We start from the raw sequence: 16,474 nt of genomic DNA, 5'->3' as shown, positions 1-16,474 counted from the left end.
ATGGACATCTGTGTACTCTGTGCTGTGCTTAAGTAGAGCTTGGGTATGCCTCATAGACACTTTTGCTGGGTTGTTCAGACCTGCTCTGTTGCGTTTGAATTCATCTCTCTCTCTCTCTTGCTGTCTCTCACTCGCTCGCTCTCTCTCTCTCTCTCTCTCTCTCTCTCTCTCTCTCTCTCTCTCTCTCTCTCTCTCTCTCTCTCTCTCTCTCTCTCTCTCTCTCTCTCTCTCTCCCTGTCTGAGGTCCTCCCGCGCTCCTTTCATCATCTCCCTCCATCCTCAGGAGAGGGGGGGAAAGGAGGCCGAGATTAACAGGGCTTAAACAAAAAGTGTCCTTCACTTCGTCTGTCTGTGTTTGTGATGGATACTGTAGGAGTGCCCAAGATGCTGTGTGTGTGTGTGTGTGTGTGTGTGTGTGTTCAGGGTTTAATGGTGTTTACACTAGGCGTCAGGTCACAGCAGAAGCTTGGGAAAGGAAGACTCTCCCTCTCTCTGTGTGTGAGTCTGTGTGTTCTGAATTCCTCTCTTGAGAGTGTGGGCGTGCAGCACGCTGTCTTTGGCCTTTCTGTCTAACTTAATTGTTAGGCAGCTTTTTTTTTTCTCCCTCACTCCTAAGCCAATGGAAGCTGGTGGTGTGTGAACGTTGCATAAGCCGCAGACGCTATCTGCTGACCGCTAATGTTATCGGGCTCCTGTCCTGTAACTCGTAGCAGTGCCTAGAAGAAAGCCGTCTGTGTACGTTTGAGATGGCCAGAGCCTGAGGACATAGCCAGTCATCAATCACCCACTCCACACACAAACCTCTCAATGCCTTGGAAAATGAATGGTCTGCTTCTCGGAGTTACGCCTCTAACTTATCAGTCAATCTCATGTGTCCCTGATCTATTTTTAAGTCTGAAAAAAAAGGACCTGACTCGTATCTACTTCTTGGTACACTTTGTTCTGGACTGGAAGTAAATGGAGGGGGTGCATTACTTAATGCTACAGTAAATGAAAGCAAGAACTCTGAGGTCTGCGTGGGGTCGGCTGGATTGGCGGGATCCTCCGAGAGCACTTTAAATTTGCGTAAGTCATACGGCGGGTGGTTGCGTGGAGCCGAGCACTTGTCAAGACAAAGGATTGCATCAGGGCGCCGAGTGCGGTCCAAGCCATCCGTATTCTGGTGAGCGGGCAGGCAGGCGGGCCTCTGAGGACGAAAGTGCAGAGGTTTGGAGAGGTCCGGCGGCTGTTTCAGATAAATGCTCACTGATCCCCCTTTCATCTGCGGCCGGCTGCTCTCTTTTTTTTTTTTTTCTTCTTCACTCAATCTTTTGTTTCTTCCAGCTCAGCCTCTCCCACACTCTCCCGCATTCTCTCTCTCTCTCACACGCACATTGTGTCTCTCTCTTTCACTCGCTATCTCTGTGTTACACAAACATGCACAATCACACGCACACACACGCTCACTCTCAGTCTTCCTTACTTCACACATATTTTACACACACACACACACACACAGGGCTCCCTGATGTTAAAAGCACATGTAGGCCCTGCCCTGCCAGTGACAGAGATGTTTATGCCCCTCACTGACAGGCTGAGAGGAAACGGCTTCCGTCTCTGAAACAGCGGGATTACTGACCCTGGATTCACTGCATACACAAGCGCACACACACACATAAATCCAGTTGGCAACCCCACCTTCTCACCCTCACCACCTTCTCTCAAGCTGTGAAGTTGGGGCCCTGCTCATGCCAACATCCTCTTCTCCTCTGCTCTTCCATCCTCCTCTCCTCTCCTTGTCTCTGCCCTCCCTTCCTCCATCCATCCCCCTACTCCTCTGCTCCCTCTCTTTTTCCTCTCTTCCCTTCTGGCTAGCCTGGGTGCGTAAATCTCGGAGTGTTAGTCTCGTCCTCCAAAGTAGCTGTACTACAGGGGCCTTTCCTACCCCTACATACACACGCAAACACCGGGAGAGGGTTGGGGGGGGGGGGGGGTGGCTCTGAGGCTTGAACGCAGGCTTGGGGTGATGTATGTTTGTGTGGCGTGAGCTTCCGTACCTCCCGTCTGTTCTCATTGCTCCCGGGGTTCCGCAAGGACCTGTTTCAGGGGCCACAAATGTCACCTCGCCTGGCGGCCAGCATCCGCTCCAGGGCCTTGATACACTCACTGTTCCTCCCCTGCACATGCACTCTTCTTCCCACCAGTATTACATACGCTTGCAGCCTCCCATACTCACACCCACGCATTTCACTGACTCATGTGCCTCGAAGCGATCAAACACACGCACACACAGACACACATACACAGACACACACAGAGACAGAGACACACACACACACACACACAGACGCACGCAGAACACACACCCACAACCCTCACTCAGGCCAGGGAAATAATGGGAAAGCCATACGCTTCCTTTCTCACGTGATAAAAATAGACTAGCGTCGCGCGCCTCTCGTCAGGCTCACAGGAGTGCAGCTGACATGCGGTCATTCCTGGAGTATTTCCCGGGGTGGAGGTGGCTGATGTGGGTCAGGTCCCTCTCCTGTTCTCCTCTGCTGGGACACAGACACCTGGAGGTGGCCATGCTGAATGCTAATGACAAAGTCACAGCTTTGTTTTTGAATTTTTTGTTATGTAGAAGCCAATGGAATCTAATATGCCTGTCTAAACGCAGATGTGTATTATCAGATCAGATCATCTGTATATACTGGTCAGTGAATGACCAAGAGAGAGATGGATAATGTGAGAGGAAACAGTTGCGGCTAGAGAGAGGAAAGCTGTGTCAGGAGTCGTTATGGAGTGCACAGCTTAAGGCAGTGCTTGTGAAGAGAGGTGGATCTTACACACACTCACACACACACACACACACACACACACACACACACACACACACACAATGCTGCTGTTGAAGCGTTACGGAATGTGGCTCTGTTGCACACACAGCTGCAGCGGGAGCCCCACAGTTGTTAGTGGGAGTTGAGGTAGGGAAGCTGTGTGTGTGTGGGTGTGTGTGTAGGGCCTTGTGATGGGTGTGCCTGGCGAAGCGTGGCCATGGTGCTTGTTTGCAAAGTCCGTTCAGGGTCAGTGGCGTGGCCTGGCCTGGGATTGACATGCAGTAATTAGAGCGTGCTCCGGCATGGACACAGGCTCTGTGTGTGCGCACACACACACACACACACCCTCTTCCTATCTCTCTGTCTGTCTCTGTATACATTTCTCACACACACACACACACACACACACACACACACACACACACACACACACACACACACACACACACACACACACACACACACACTTACTCTACTCTTGGACAGCCCTCTATTGTCCTCAGGGCTGTGTTGGGGATTGTGTGCGCCGGGACTTGCCCCTCTCCTGCCACCCTTCCCTGCCCTGTAATTAAACACTTATTGGAGGTGTGTGCGCGTGTGTGTGTGTGTGTGTGTGTGTGTGTGTGTGTGTGCGCGTGTGTCAAGAAAGCTTTCAGAGTTCAGCCCAGGGTGGTCCTAACACCTGCGTGGGCATGAGGTAAGTTTGGCGAGATCAGAACTGCCTCCTGTCTCCTTCAAAGCACCGGAAACAATTTGAGTCTTGAGAGACACATTCAAGGACATGTGCATGTGTGAAATGTAACTGCAAGTCCAGCATCTGCACTGTAGTATCAAAACGTTGGACCTGTCAGGGTTTTCTGTTTTATCTTTTTCTATTGGTTTGTTTCCTGACTCTGACAGAGTGCCACTGCAGTCATAAAACTTAGTTTAGCGAAAAAGCTTAGTTTTTCATTCAAAAAGTTGTATTTAAAAATCATTTTAGACAAAAATGGTTGGTGAGAGACTAGTGCCAAACAGTATGTTTAAAGGAGAACAGAGTGGGTCTACATTTAAAGTGGTAGTGTTTGATGTCTTTGAAAGTGCAACAGTGTTACCCTGCTCTAGAGATCAACGGCAGTGTTGAGCCAAGCACACAGATTCAACTGAATGCATCATCTTGCTAATACAGTGCTGTATGTGTTAGTTAGCAGGGGTTTGGTCCCTAAACACTTTTTCTGATCATTTATCAGACATTTCTGAGCTTTTCCATGGATGGAACACCAAAATCATCCACTGAGGTCCCAAGCATATGCTATAATAGCAGGCATATTCACTTGACATTCAGGTAATTCCTGCAGATCCCTGCAGATCAGAGGACTATAGCCTGTCCTTGTGGATGACCGTTTGTCATGTCTGTTGTCCTTTCCTCTTCCTCTCATTCTGCACCTGGACACCAATCTCTCTGATGCAGATTAATTTCATTAAGTCATTTCCCAGTTTTTCTCCTCTACGATGGGCTGAGCGGCAGGCCGCATCTTCCCAATTGAATCATCTCTGTCAGTTGTTGGCATGTTATCCATGAATGCTCTGGATTCTTTAAAGATGGTCTCCTCCCATGTGAGCAAGGATGTGGAAGAAATTGCCTCCATTTGATGTTGCAGTCTTTGATATCTCCTCCTTAACTCTTCTACTTTAATTTAGCTGGTAGCCGCGTACTGAACCCAGGCTCAGTGGAGGGGAGCGGGCCGTGTGTGTGTGTGTGTGTGAGGGAGGGAAGCAGGCATAGTGGTGCCGCTTACAGGCATCTGTTTTAGACATGAGGCCAGCGGCTGATTTGTGGCCCCCCCAACACACACACACACACACCATAGCTAACATTTAGTAGTGAACAGTGTTGTTGATAGTATGGTGACTCCTACAGTTAACAGACAGACACACACACTCGCACGTACACATTGTGCTGTTGACATAAAGTTTTATGTGCTAACCCCCTCCCACCCCCCACCTCACCGCCGCCCTTTATAGTGTACACTACAGGACGGATTTAGTGGCATATCGAGAGCAGCATCACGGGCCTCTCTGCGCTTTGCATTAAAAGCCAGGCCCCTCGGCCGCTCTCCCCCACGGCCCACGCAGGGGAGCCCCGCTGCTCTCCCACAGCCGGCCATCCATCAGCGCCAGGTGCTGCACGGACCCCGGCTCAGCCCGCTGATATATGACCAGCTTGCCTCACCGCAGTGGCATGCGGCGAACAGAGGTGAAGGACGTGCTCAGACACTCAGGAGTTTCTCTGATGCCACTTGCAACGTGGAGGCTTCCTCTAGCATAGCATCTAATGCTAGCCATCTCCTGTTATTTTCTCACGTGTCATCCTCACTGGTGTTACTAAACTTTATATAGGAAATGGTTTGTCGATGAGGAGTTGTGCTGATGGGGCATAGTTATTGAGGCTTTTGTTGTGTTCTGACCTGTTTTATATACAGAGTAAGACAGGATTCTCGTAGGTGCTAAGAGCCATTGGATATTAATATGATGCGTATGCATGCACACCAATAATGGCATTGACTACAGCTTGTTTTGCTGCTTGACCAAGATTCATGCTTTTCATGCTTTCTTAGATTACTGCAGAGCACCACACCAAAATAATGGCAATATTACAACCCATAATAGTACCCAGTGAGTGGGATGGGACGGTCTGTGAGTGCAGCTGTAATATTTTGCCTTGGGGCATAGGTCTGGCTTTTGTCAGCACTAAAGATTTTATCACAAGGCAGGTTGATCATGACCGCTGCTTCGGAATGTGTAATGCAAAAGGAGTCTCGGACTGTAGCCATAAAGGAGTATAAGCCACGAAGAAGCTTTCCTCCGCTCACATTCACTCACCGACGACTTACGAAAGGTTTGTGAAATCTGACAGGCTGGCTTTGGGCTTTTCTGATGGGTGTGTTTTTTTTTTTTTTTTTTTGTTTGTGTGCGAGAGAGACAGAAAGAGCTAGAGAGCGAGAGGGAGGCTGAGCTGCATGGCGGTGACTGTTGGCAGGCAAGCCACGCGTGTTTGGAGGAGGTGCAGCGGGAATTTCCCCACGAGCTGGCGACCCATCTCTGAACCCAGGCGGAGGTAGAGAATGAGGGTGGGAGGGATGGAGAGAGAGATGGAGTGAACGAGGAAGAGGAGAGAGCGAGAGCGAGAGGGGCACTCTGCCAGCTGCTGAAACCTTTCTGTTGCCACAGTCTAATTTGTGGGCTCTTTCCCTCACTGCATTCTTTCCTCCTGTTGTTTTTTTGATATTGCCCCAAGAATGCCCTCTCTAAACAGAAGCTCACCTTTCAGATGTCATCTCGCTCTCATCTTCACCTCCAGGCCAACTCCTGCTCCTGCTCTTTCCTGCCTTTGGTACTGGCACTAGAGCGTCTTTCTGAATGAACAAATTCATTTCTTATTTTTTGTCTGATCTCGTCTGTTTTTATTTTTTTGGGGGGAACTACAGCTCTCTGTGCTACCATCCGTCTTACTCTTTGCTCCATCCTGTTTCATCCAATCTTTTGCTCTTTGATTGCTGTAGCTTTTCCCAATCTTCTGTGTTCTAAGTCTCTCTCTCTCTCTCTCTCTCTCCTCTCTCTCTCTCTCCTCTCTCTCTCTCTCTCTCTCTCCCCTCTCCTCTCTCTCTCCTCTCTCTCTCTCTCTCTCTCTCTCTCTCTCTTTTTCTCTTTCTCCCTGTCTGTCTGTCTGTGTTCTCTGTTTGTCCGTGTTGCTCCTCCACTAGTCTAATTACAGGTCAGCTAAAGGCTCTCCCCTGAGCCTTCTGCCACCTCAGCCTGAGAGCTTAGAGCCGTGCCGAGTGGGAGTGAAAGAGATATCATTTCATGTGGAGATCAGCGCAAGGCCCTTTCAATGGAGGGGACGGGAGGAGGCGTCCTGAATGGGCAGAGAAAGTCCCTCTCTGTTGACGAGAGAGAGGGAGACAGAAAGCAAGGCTTCTGGGATAGGAGCCAGGAGGATTATGGGAATATTCATGACCAGATAACCGAGAGAGTGGCGGGTGGGTGGGTGTTTGGAGTGATGGGATGGAAGGATCGGCAGGGGTGGGGTGGGGTAGGGGGTTGGGGGGTCTGTGTGGGCTATGGAGTTGAGCTCATGAATGGATGTGTCCAGGGCTCATCTCTTAGGTAAACAGGCGCCTAAATGGAGTTTTAGATCCCCCGGCACCCCCCTCTATCTCACTCTCTCACTCCCAGCAGTCAGTCAGCGGAGAGGAGACACTCGGGGCTGCTTTCTCCTCCGGAACATTTCCGCAGCGCCGGAGGGGTGGGGGGGGTGGGGGGGGTCCTTGTTTTGGGCTTTTCTGCTCCCATCGCACCGCATTTTTCAACAGATGGTGGACGGGACATACATATGTGTTTCTCACAGGCCTCTTAAGCCAATGGGCACACAAACCACCCTGAAACACACTCTGCCCTCCACCCTACCCCCGCCCACAGCTCTACGGCCTGAAGGATGCTCTGTGATAAACCTGGCACAAATGAGTTATATTGTGAGAAATAGTGTTGATATTACATCGTTTAACAGAATTGTTTTTGTAAATTGTCATCTCTCCAAGGACTAGTCTTATTTTGTCAAATTTCCAAGAAACATTAAGCATAGCATCGCATAAATGTAGCTAGCAACCATGTTCGCTGTTCATAGAAGGTCTTGTGGTGGGAAAAAATGTTTAGGATTTTGGAATTGTAAATTAAGATACAATCATATTTTTATATCAGGTCGATTCACATGACGAAAACACAGCAACAGCATCCTCCATCTTTCTCCTCACCATGTTTACCCATCCACTCACTCTCTCAGCTTTTTGTTTAACATCAGAACAGGTGTTGTCAAAATTGAGCTTCCAACATTCATAGTTTGCCCGAAGCTGGAAATCTGTAGGCTATGACAAAATTGTGTCAAATTTGGGCCTCAGAGCGTTGTCTTTGATTTCCAGCATCAGTTTGCATGAAGATGCCTTCAAGTGCTCATCCTTTCACACTGCAGGTGTCAGGTGTTTACTGTGTTTATTTATTAGTTTAGTGGTTCCAAGTGGCAAATTCCACTGGATGCAGGCCTTGACCTGCCTCAGGACTGGAAGCATGAACACACACTCACACTCACACACACACACACACACACACACACACACACACACGCACACACACTTCTGCACAGCTGCCATGCCTCTGCCCTGGTCACAGCCCCCATTAGGGCTTGTAATCTCTCCCAGTGCTCGCCTTTCTGCCCTGACGTGTTAACAGAGTAACAAAGGGCTGGGGAATTTCTGCTACCTGCCAGAAGTGTTTATGTGTGCGAGTGTGCGAGCGCGCATGCATCTGCGTGCCTCAGCAAACACTTCTCCATTTCCCAGAGTATCGTGTGTACGTCCTACCCCCACACGTGCAGGTGTGTGTGCCATGCGTGTGCGTCAGGCCCCCTGTGTGTGACTTGCCGCATTAAGGGGTTTGGCAGTGTAGTGTTTCAGGTCTCGTAGACGTGTGTGTGTGTGTGTGCGCGCGCCCACACAAAAGCCTGCCGTGCTCCTTTCATCCCCGCGGCCCCTTAGCCTCTCTGGCAGCTCAGGACGAATAACCCACACTGCCACAGTTCTTCACAGCAGGACCCCCCCCCCCCCCCAATCCTACCCCTCACTCCGGCCCCGGTGCGTGGGGATTGGGTTGCGGCCGTTGGCCACGGCTCGGCACCGTAGCTCCGGGGCCTCTGGCACACGTAGCGCGCCGTCCAGTTGCTCCCGTTAGAGGGGGGAAAGCTTGAGGTCGGAATGACTGATCTGCTCTGGAAAAAAGGGTTTTCCCAGAGTTTTTACTAAGAACCATATGTCAGAGGCAGAACCTTTTTGAAGAACTTTTCTGTGAAGAGCCCAAAATAGAGCCTTTGGATTACATTGATCTCTGATTTGAAGGGGTTCAATAGGGCGTTCACCACCCAGGTTGAGATTGTCACCATTTGCGGTAGCATCTTTTGAATGATTAATTTAGTGTGAATGTCCATAGAGGTCAAGTTACGCAGGACCTCCCCCTCCACTTGTCAGAAAGGTGAGCACAGGTCTTCAGCATGCTTGACTCTTAGGAGTCACTGACAAGTAGCTGACTGCCCAAACAAGTGCTCTGCGCCCCATTCAAGAGTCTGGGGGTTGGTTTAAGTGTATGGAGGCCGTGGGGTGGGGGGGGGTTGTTAGTTTTCAAAGTTGGAATGTTGTTTTTCTTTGAGCCGTGTCTCACTTTCCCCCTACTCGGTGGCTTACTCCCTCTGTCTGCGGGAGTAAATAGCCGTTTGATTTGGGCCTTGAGGGACAGGCCTTTGATGTGGCTTTTTTGCTAGATGAGGCCGTGCAATCGAACACCAGCCGCTCCTCTCCAGCGAGGCTGCCTTCTCCCCTGCTCACGTCGCTGGCCTTATCAGCAGGGACCATCTGCTCCTCGTCGTAATGGAGAAGTGACCCGTTAAGCCACAGCGGCATACGACACGACTGCTTTTATTCCCCCCCCCCCCTCTCCTTCCCAAGGGGAACAGAGCAGGCTTGAGTTGTGGGACAGCTCAACAGATAGAGTTCACCTGGGCGCTATCCTCCTCAGAGCCGACCGTGCCACTGAACGACTCGGAACGACTTGAACGAACTCCCTCTTGACATTCCCACAGAGAATTAGCTGATCCGTCTTCATTTTTTTTTTCTTACACTAAAAGCCCAGCTCGAGTGTTTTCATGTCTATCATTTTTGTCCATTTAGCAGAGACACAGCCAGAGAAACCGTCCAAGCACTCAGTGTGTTCACGGCAGACATATAAGCGTTGCACACACACACACACACTGGGAATTGAACTGGTGACCTTGATGCCGGAGACACTACTGGAATCGCTTGCAGTTGAGCTGTAGGTGCAGACGTACTGCATTTTGACACGGCCAGTGTTATCTATTACCGCTGCCACTCTCCACAGGTCTGCATTTTAGATATGCTCACGGCCACCCTGTTGTTCTGTTCAGTAGGGTGCTGAATCAACTGAACGGTCACACCGTAACTGAGCAGCAGCAAGTTCTTTTCCAGACTCTTACGGACATGGAAAATAAAAAAAGAGAAAAAGACTGCTGTGGTCAGGAATAGATTAAAAATTATATCTTAGTGCATGCACAGGGATGTCGGCTTTTATAATGCACGTAGTACTTTAGAATGATCTCTCTTATTCTTTTTGCTCTAGAATTGACTCATCTGCTCATCCTCTGTGTTTTTTTGTCTGTTTCTGCAGAAAAAGTTCGGGAAATCCAGGAGAAACTTGAAGCATTCATTGAAGCCCTTCACAAAGAAAAGTAGACATGTAGGTAACCCTATCTGGTTGAACACAGATTTCACATTCCACAGGTGTAACATCCCATATCTCTCTAATTGATGAGCTTCTTAAACTCTGAAAGGATAAGGGTGGTGTATTAAAATATAATCAACCTCTGTGAGTCTGTATAGATAGTGAACTTATAATTACAATAATAATTATAGTAAATGTGCATTACTCCAAACAGGACAGAAAAGAAAGCTTATAACATGACACAACTTAAAAACAATAAAAGTTTATTTGGTTTTGAAGGTCCTGAGTTGGTTACTCATTTATGTAGGTTGGATAGTATATTTGTATATTGTGATTAGCTTTTGAGATTTACTATGTTACATGCAGTTTAGTGTGTGGTTTAGAAATCAACATGTTTATTTGTAAAAAGAGCTCATTTGCTGAAGAATATAACATGAAGTTTGAATCAATAAGTTGGACAAAAGTTGAAGCAAATAATAAGCATAACTTAACTGTGTGAGAAGGAAAAATCAATTTAAAAAATACTACAATGTTCTATGAATACAGGGATGAAAGTAGGTCCTGTGCTTTGTGTTTGTACTGTAATGTGTGTTTTTATTATGGTTTGAATTCTATACAATTTGGTTGACAACCCAACCCAACCCATGGGAAATAGTGAGTCCCGAGGCCAGACCAGTTGAGAACCACTGGTTTAGATGGTGTCAAATTTCTTATGTCTTTTTTCCGTCTTTCTCTCACAGAAACGCTGGATGCAACTTACAGTTCACAGAAAATGCACTGTTCAAAGAAGACTAATTCACCTACGGCCCTTTTGTAAATGACTGTTCTCCCGACCTCATCCGCATCCAGCATTTGATTTTAACATGAAGATACTCTCTCACACATACTATATATATATATATATATATATATATGCACACACACACACACACACACTGGCACACTCTAAAAGGAGTCTGCAGCTAGACATTTCTTCGCTCGCTGCTTCAGGAGGAAGATAAAGAGTGGATGCTCTCTCCTCCAGCCAGTGAGCGGCTGCTTGGCTCTATCAGCGACTGGGAAAGAAGCCCTCCATAAGCCGAGAGTGACCCTGTCACAGCCGGATGCAGTCTCCCCCCCCCTCCCCCCTCCTCTGGTGGCTCAAAAGCACTTGATGCGTTCAGCAGACATGTCCTCCACATGGACATACTCCACAGAGAAGGAGCGAATGAGTGGGAGAGGGAGGAAGGCAAAAAAAAAAGAGACGCACTTACATACACCTCCACTCCTCTCGTCCTCCTCCACCTCTCTGTTCTCCCTCACTTCCCATAAATGAAGATTTTGTGCAGGTGTCTTCTGTCACCCCCCCCCCCCCCCCCCCCCCCATACACCCTACTACCCCCACCCCACTCTTATCACGCACTTTGGCTGTCGTCATCCATTTGGCTGCGTTTGCCAGGCGCGTCTATCAGACACGTATCTGCTGGTGATGTCTAGGAGGCCGTGGGTGTAGGGGAGGATGCAGTGCTCCTGTCAGCCTGCAGATAACCGTGAAGCACTTAGCATCAGCAGCCCCCGGTGTCGGGCCCCATCCCATAGGATTTGTAGGCTTTCCAACGGGGGAAGTGTTGTAGTTTATCACCAACTGATAATGTACTCTTGCTTACAGTATGGCGGCTCTATTTAAACTTAGCACCTCCATCTTATGTTTGTTTGACTAATGTAGGGATTAAAAAGCGAACTGTTTGCCTTTATTTATTTTTGTTCCTGATGTGAGATGTGAGACTAATTGAAGTTGGGTACACGTAAACCGAGATCCTTTTCACTCATTTCTGCTTGGGTTCGAGAGCGTCTCTGAGAGATCTGTCTGTGTAGTGCGTTGCACATCACGGACCTCACACTCGTGGTGTTTCATGTTAGCTCTATGTCCTGCAGGCCTTCATTGAGAAAACAGTGCGGAGCCTCCACTACCGTCTCTGGTCTCTGGGGGAGCCGCAGCTCTTAGGCCTGTTGGCTGTCTTCCTAGTGGTGAAGTCAGAATGGGGGCGGGGGTCCACACTCACACTCACACTCACACGTTTGGCTGCCCTCTCCACTCGATTCACTCTGCTTCCGGCTCTTTTCCCTCTCTCCATCTCTCTCACTTTCTCTTTTCCCTCTCCATCTCTCTCACTTTCTCTTTTCCCTCTCCATCTCTCTCTTTTTCTTTCCAGTTCTCTCCATCTCTCGCTCACCTTAGCCCTTTCCTCCCATAAGACGTGAGCGTTCTTCCTTTCCCTCGGAGGAAGAATAGAATGAGGAGAATGGAAAGGGGGTGGGGTGGGGGGGGTGGGCGGGTTGAGACGGGGGAATTCAAAGCGGACTTCTCTTTCCTCTAGCACTGTTTGCATCTGCACGTTTCCTCTCCCTTCTCCCTTCTCTCACCTTACTGCTCATCTGGTTGCCTGTGTCCAGTGTGTGAAGTCAAAGCAGAACTATTTTTTGTCTTTTTGCGGCTGTTCTGCATTTTTATTGCTCTCTCTCTCTCTCTCTCTTTCTTTCTTTCTTTCTTTCTTTCTTTCTCTTCTCTCTTTCTTTCTTTCTTTCTTTCTTTCTTTCTTTCTTTCTTTCTTTCTTTCTTTCTTTCTTTCTCTCTCTCTCTCTCTCTCTCTCTCTCTCTCTCTCTCTCTCTCTCTCTCTCTCTCTCTCTCTCTCTCTCTCTCTCTCTCTTCCCTAACCCTTAGTTCAATTTACACACTCTCCCTCTTGTTTTTCTTTTTTTTACATCCCCACATTTCTACTCTTTGTTTTGTTTTTGCGCTGGTCACGTGCCCTATCAGTTTTATTTTCTCACAGATCCCACCCAGCTGCCCTAACTGTTGAACCTGTTTGGAAGAGATGGTCATATCATTCTTTCTGGCCACTCATACAATATTTGTAAATGGATATATATATATACATTGTGTATATGTTAATTTAACTGAAATCATGGATCTGTTATCACTGAAAGGGGAGACAGTGGAAGGCTGATGCTTATAACAGGATGCCCATGGTTTTGTTCAACATAAACAGTACTTTTTTTTTTTGGTAGATTGTAATGTTTGCATGGTGAACCCTACCAGATGTGGTTTATTTATTAAATTGGTGTTTAAAGAAAATGAGTCAAGATTAAATGAATATTAATAAATACAGACATAAGTGGCATTTTTCTTCAAGTGAGACTGTGCTTTTGCTAAGACAGACTGGTTTGCTTGTGTGTTCCTTCTGTTCAATTTGTTGTCAACACAAAGAGTCGAGGGCAGACTTGGTGTCCGATCTCTGCTTTCTGTACACCCTCGACTGTCCAGTCCAGGCCTGTGTGGAACTGTGTTTGTCCAGTCTGACCACACCACAGCACATCTTTCTCTGTTCTGTCATGGATTGTAAAAAATACGAAAGACTGTACATTGTGTTCTGAATTAAAGGATGAGATATGGAGTGATGTGGGTTTGAGTGTGCGTTTGTGGCACCTTGTGGCACCACTTTAATGGACTATACACCATAGAAAGCTCTTTGGCCAGCTCATTTATTTCCGGTGTGTTGTCACGGCACCTTCTGTGATATTTCGGCTCCTTTCGTGTTCACTTGGACAATGCATATCTTGTTTATGCCCAGCATGGCAACTCTATTCAACTTTGACACATGCATAAATCCTTTAACATCTTAAAATGCTCATTCACTCATTCTCATTCACTCAATGCAACACCCAACAAGGTCTGTGTAAACAATGGCCACTACAACACAGCTGACGTTCCACTGGAAATATATGTGCTGGCTAAGACGCCTCCCAGGATTAGCCTGGCATATGGGCAGCTGGATATGTAGATGTGATCTGTGCAGTAACTGAGCCACGTTAAGATGGTAGTGTTCATTTATTTACTTTAAATGATCTGTGTGTGTGTGTGCATCTGTGTGTTGGGTCATGTCCTGAAGCTAGCCGTGCTCTTTGTGTGTGACCCGTGTGTGTGTGTGCGTGTGTGTGCGCGTGCTTGTGGCCTCTGCCCTGTAACCCCCCTCCTCTCCTCCTTCTATCGAGCGTCTCTGCCTCTCCAGGCACGGCAAGATCCAAGGCCAGTGCTCTCGCTTGGCTCTCCGCTTCGCCTCTCCACTCCGGGGCGCGCTGGGCCCTCGCGCTGGCCCTCCGCCGGCCAGAGACCAAGCAGGAACGCCAGGGCAAAGGGCCTTCCACTCCTGGGCAACCTTGAGCCTTTCACACAAAGGGGGCCAGTCTAGGTCTGGCATGTTGACTTGGCCACAGGGATGAACGAGGAGGTGGGGGGTGGACGAGGGTGCTCCTGCTCGGACTCCCGGCACCTGAGGGTACCCGCGGACGTACGGGTAGCTCACGTCAACTTCTCGCCGACTCCGGATTTTTCTCCCCCCTCGGTCAGAGTGCAGAGAAGAGGTGAGGAGAGAGTGGAAAGTAAAAGGCTGCTCAGGGAGAGTGGTGGTGGATGGGGGGTGGGGGGCGAGAGAGTAGAGAAAAACGAGAAGAAAAGCTTTAACCTACTGACTCTGTATCTGTCTATCAAAAGGACGGGGAGAAGTCAACCGCCTGGGGAATGCCTTTGTGCTATCAGATAACCGCGTGGTGAGGATGGGGTTGTGTGTGGGGGTAGGGGGGGTGACTGGGGGACACTCTATACAGCTATTAGCATCTCCAAAGGCAGTCACGTTGACTAATAGCCCTGGCCACCAGTGGCACAGTGGCTCGGTTTGTGTTTTTGCTCCATTATGTGGCTGACACAAAGGGAACGCAGGACTGGTAAAGACCTGTCAAAAGTAGCACTGCAGCAGACGGACACAATACCTTCTCCCCCCAACACACAGACATACACACACCCCTAAAGAAAAAAGGCCCGGCTTGTTCTTTTCTTGGGAAAGGAGGGTGATGGGGGGGGGGGGGGGGGGGTGAAGGGGGATTCCCCTTCTACATTCTGACTTGGGTTTGGGGTTTTGGAAGAGGGGGCGGAGGAGAGGGGTGGGCAGGGATAGTCTGGTGCATTGGGGAAAGAGAGTGAGAGAAAGGGAAAATAAATTCAGGGGCTTCACAGGGTGGGCAGTTTTGGCCATGTTACCGTTTGTTCACAGGCTTGTTGGAGGGATGGGCCAGCCCCTCTCAGCATTGTCTCGATTCACTCTTGTGTTAGGCCTCTGTTTTGATAAAGAGTCTTCATCGTGTGACATGGGCTGAATTGGGGAGGTTTTGCGCCAAAAAGTCGAATGGGTGGGGAGACATTACTTTCATAAAGCCTTTGGCAAGTAATGTGACTTAAATAAAATGGCTCTGGCATTTAACAAGAATGGCACGACATTATGCAACTAAAACAAAATGGTGCTAGTAGAGTTCACTTTTTATTTTGGAAATGTCTTATTTGGAGTAAGTTGGCGAACACACTGAATACTTTAGCGTAGATGTATTGGGGCTCGTTCGTGCCACTGCCAGCCGGAGGTGCATTGTGACTTTGGTAATTGCATTGAAATGAAAACAAGTAAAACTGCTGATGTGGGCTAAAAGCCTACTATAAACCAATTTATAAGGGTGCATTAGTACATTCCATTCCAAACCATTCTATGTATAGCATTTGTTTAGTAGCATTTAGAGGCTCCTAGAAATTTTGTACACTTCGGTCCCTTTCCCATAGTAAAAAAAATCCCTCAACATTTCAGAATACCCAGCAGCTTCCAAAACACTCTTAATTTATTTGTTTAGGTATGAATAAACATGAACATTGTGGTGAAGTAGTAGGAGGTGTGACTGTAATTACAATAGACAATACATAGAGGAAATTACCAGACACTACCCATTGTACAGTATGTGCCTCTCCTGTAAAATATAACTTTGATGGCACAATCATTATAAAAACTGAGTGTAATAATTGCCTGATGAACCTCTTTAACCTGTCAGGGAAAAGCCCTTAGGTTCTGGGAACTCAGGTGATTTAGAGATCTCTGGCTCCGCTACCAGAAAATTGCACACTTAAAGTGTTAAGTGTGGCCTGGCTTGATTTCATTCACATCACAGCTCTTGCACGGTTGCATGTGTTGGCACTGGATAAGCAACAGGCTCCACTCTCTCTGCCAACACTTTTACAGTCCCTTGGGCCCAGTGCTTTAGACTGAGCATAGAAAAGGTAGCACAATTGGCTATTGTATGCATTATGTTGGTGGTATCTTCCCATTGCCTCGTGTGTGGGGTCCATTCCAATGCTGGAATAGGCCCGTAGGGATTTTGACCAAGTCACAAAGGTCATTGATCTCCTTCTCCCCCCACATCACCCCCCCCCCCCCCCCCCCCCCCAACACACACACACACACACACACACACACAAACTCAACACCCT

General features: G+C 48.3%; 1 protein-coding gene across 7 annotated transcripts in view; it reads left to right on the top strand.

The window, feature by feature from the left end:
• The window catches only part of opa1 (OPA1 mitochondrial dynamin like GTPase), a 43,574-nt gene extending 31,172 nt beyond the window's left edge, over positions 1-12,402 (top strand). For all 7 annotated transcript variants that reach the window (XM_042056597.1, XM_042056598.1, XM_042056595.1 and 4 more), the window contains 2 exons: positions 10,080-10,148; positions 10,874-12,402. In XM_042056597.1, coding sequence (XP_041912531.1) covers positions 10,080-10,110 — 31 coding nt within the window. In that variant the 3' untranslated portion in view covers positions 10,111-10,148; positions 10,874-12,402. The remainder of the gene's footprint in view (positions 1-10,079; positions 10,149-10,873) is intronic.
• The last annotated feature ends 4,072 nt before the right edge of the window (positions 12,403-16,474 follow it).

This window comes from Alosa sapidissima, chromosome 12 (genome assembly GCF_018492685.1).
Source record: "Alosa sapidissima isolate fAloSap1 chromosome 12, fAloSap1.pri, whole genome shotgun sequence".
In the NCBI taxonomy this organism is placed as follows: Eukaryota; Metazoa; Chordata; class Actinopteri; order Clupeiformes; family Clupeidae; genus Alosa; species Alosa sapidissima.
This window is presented reverse-complemented; position numbering and strand designations above follow the sequence as displayed.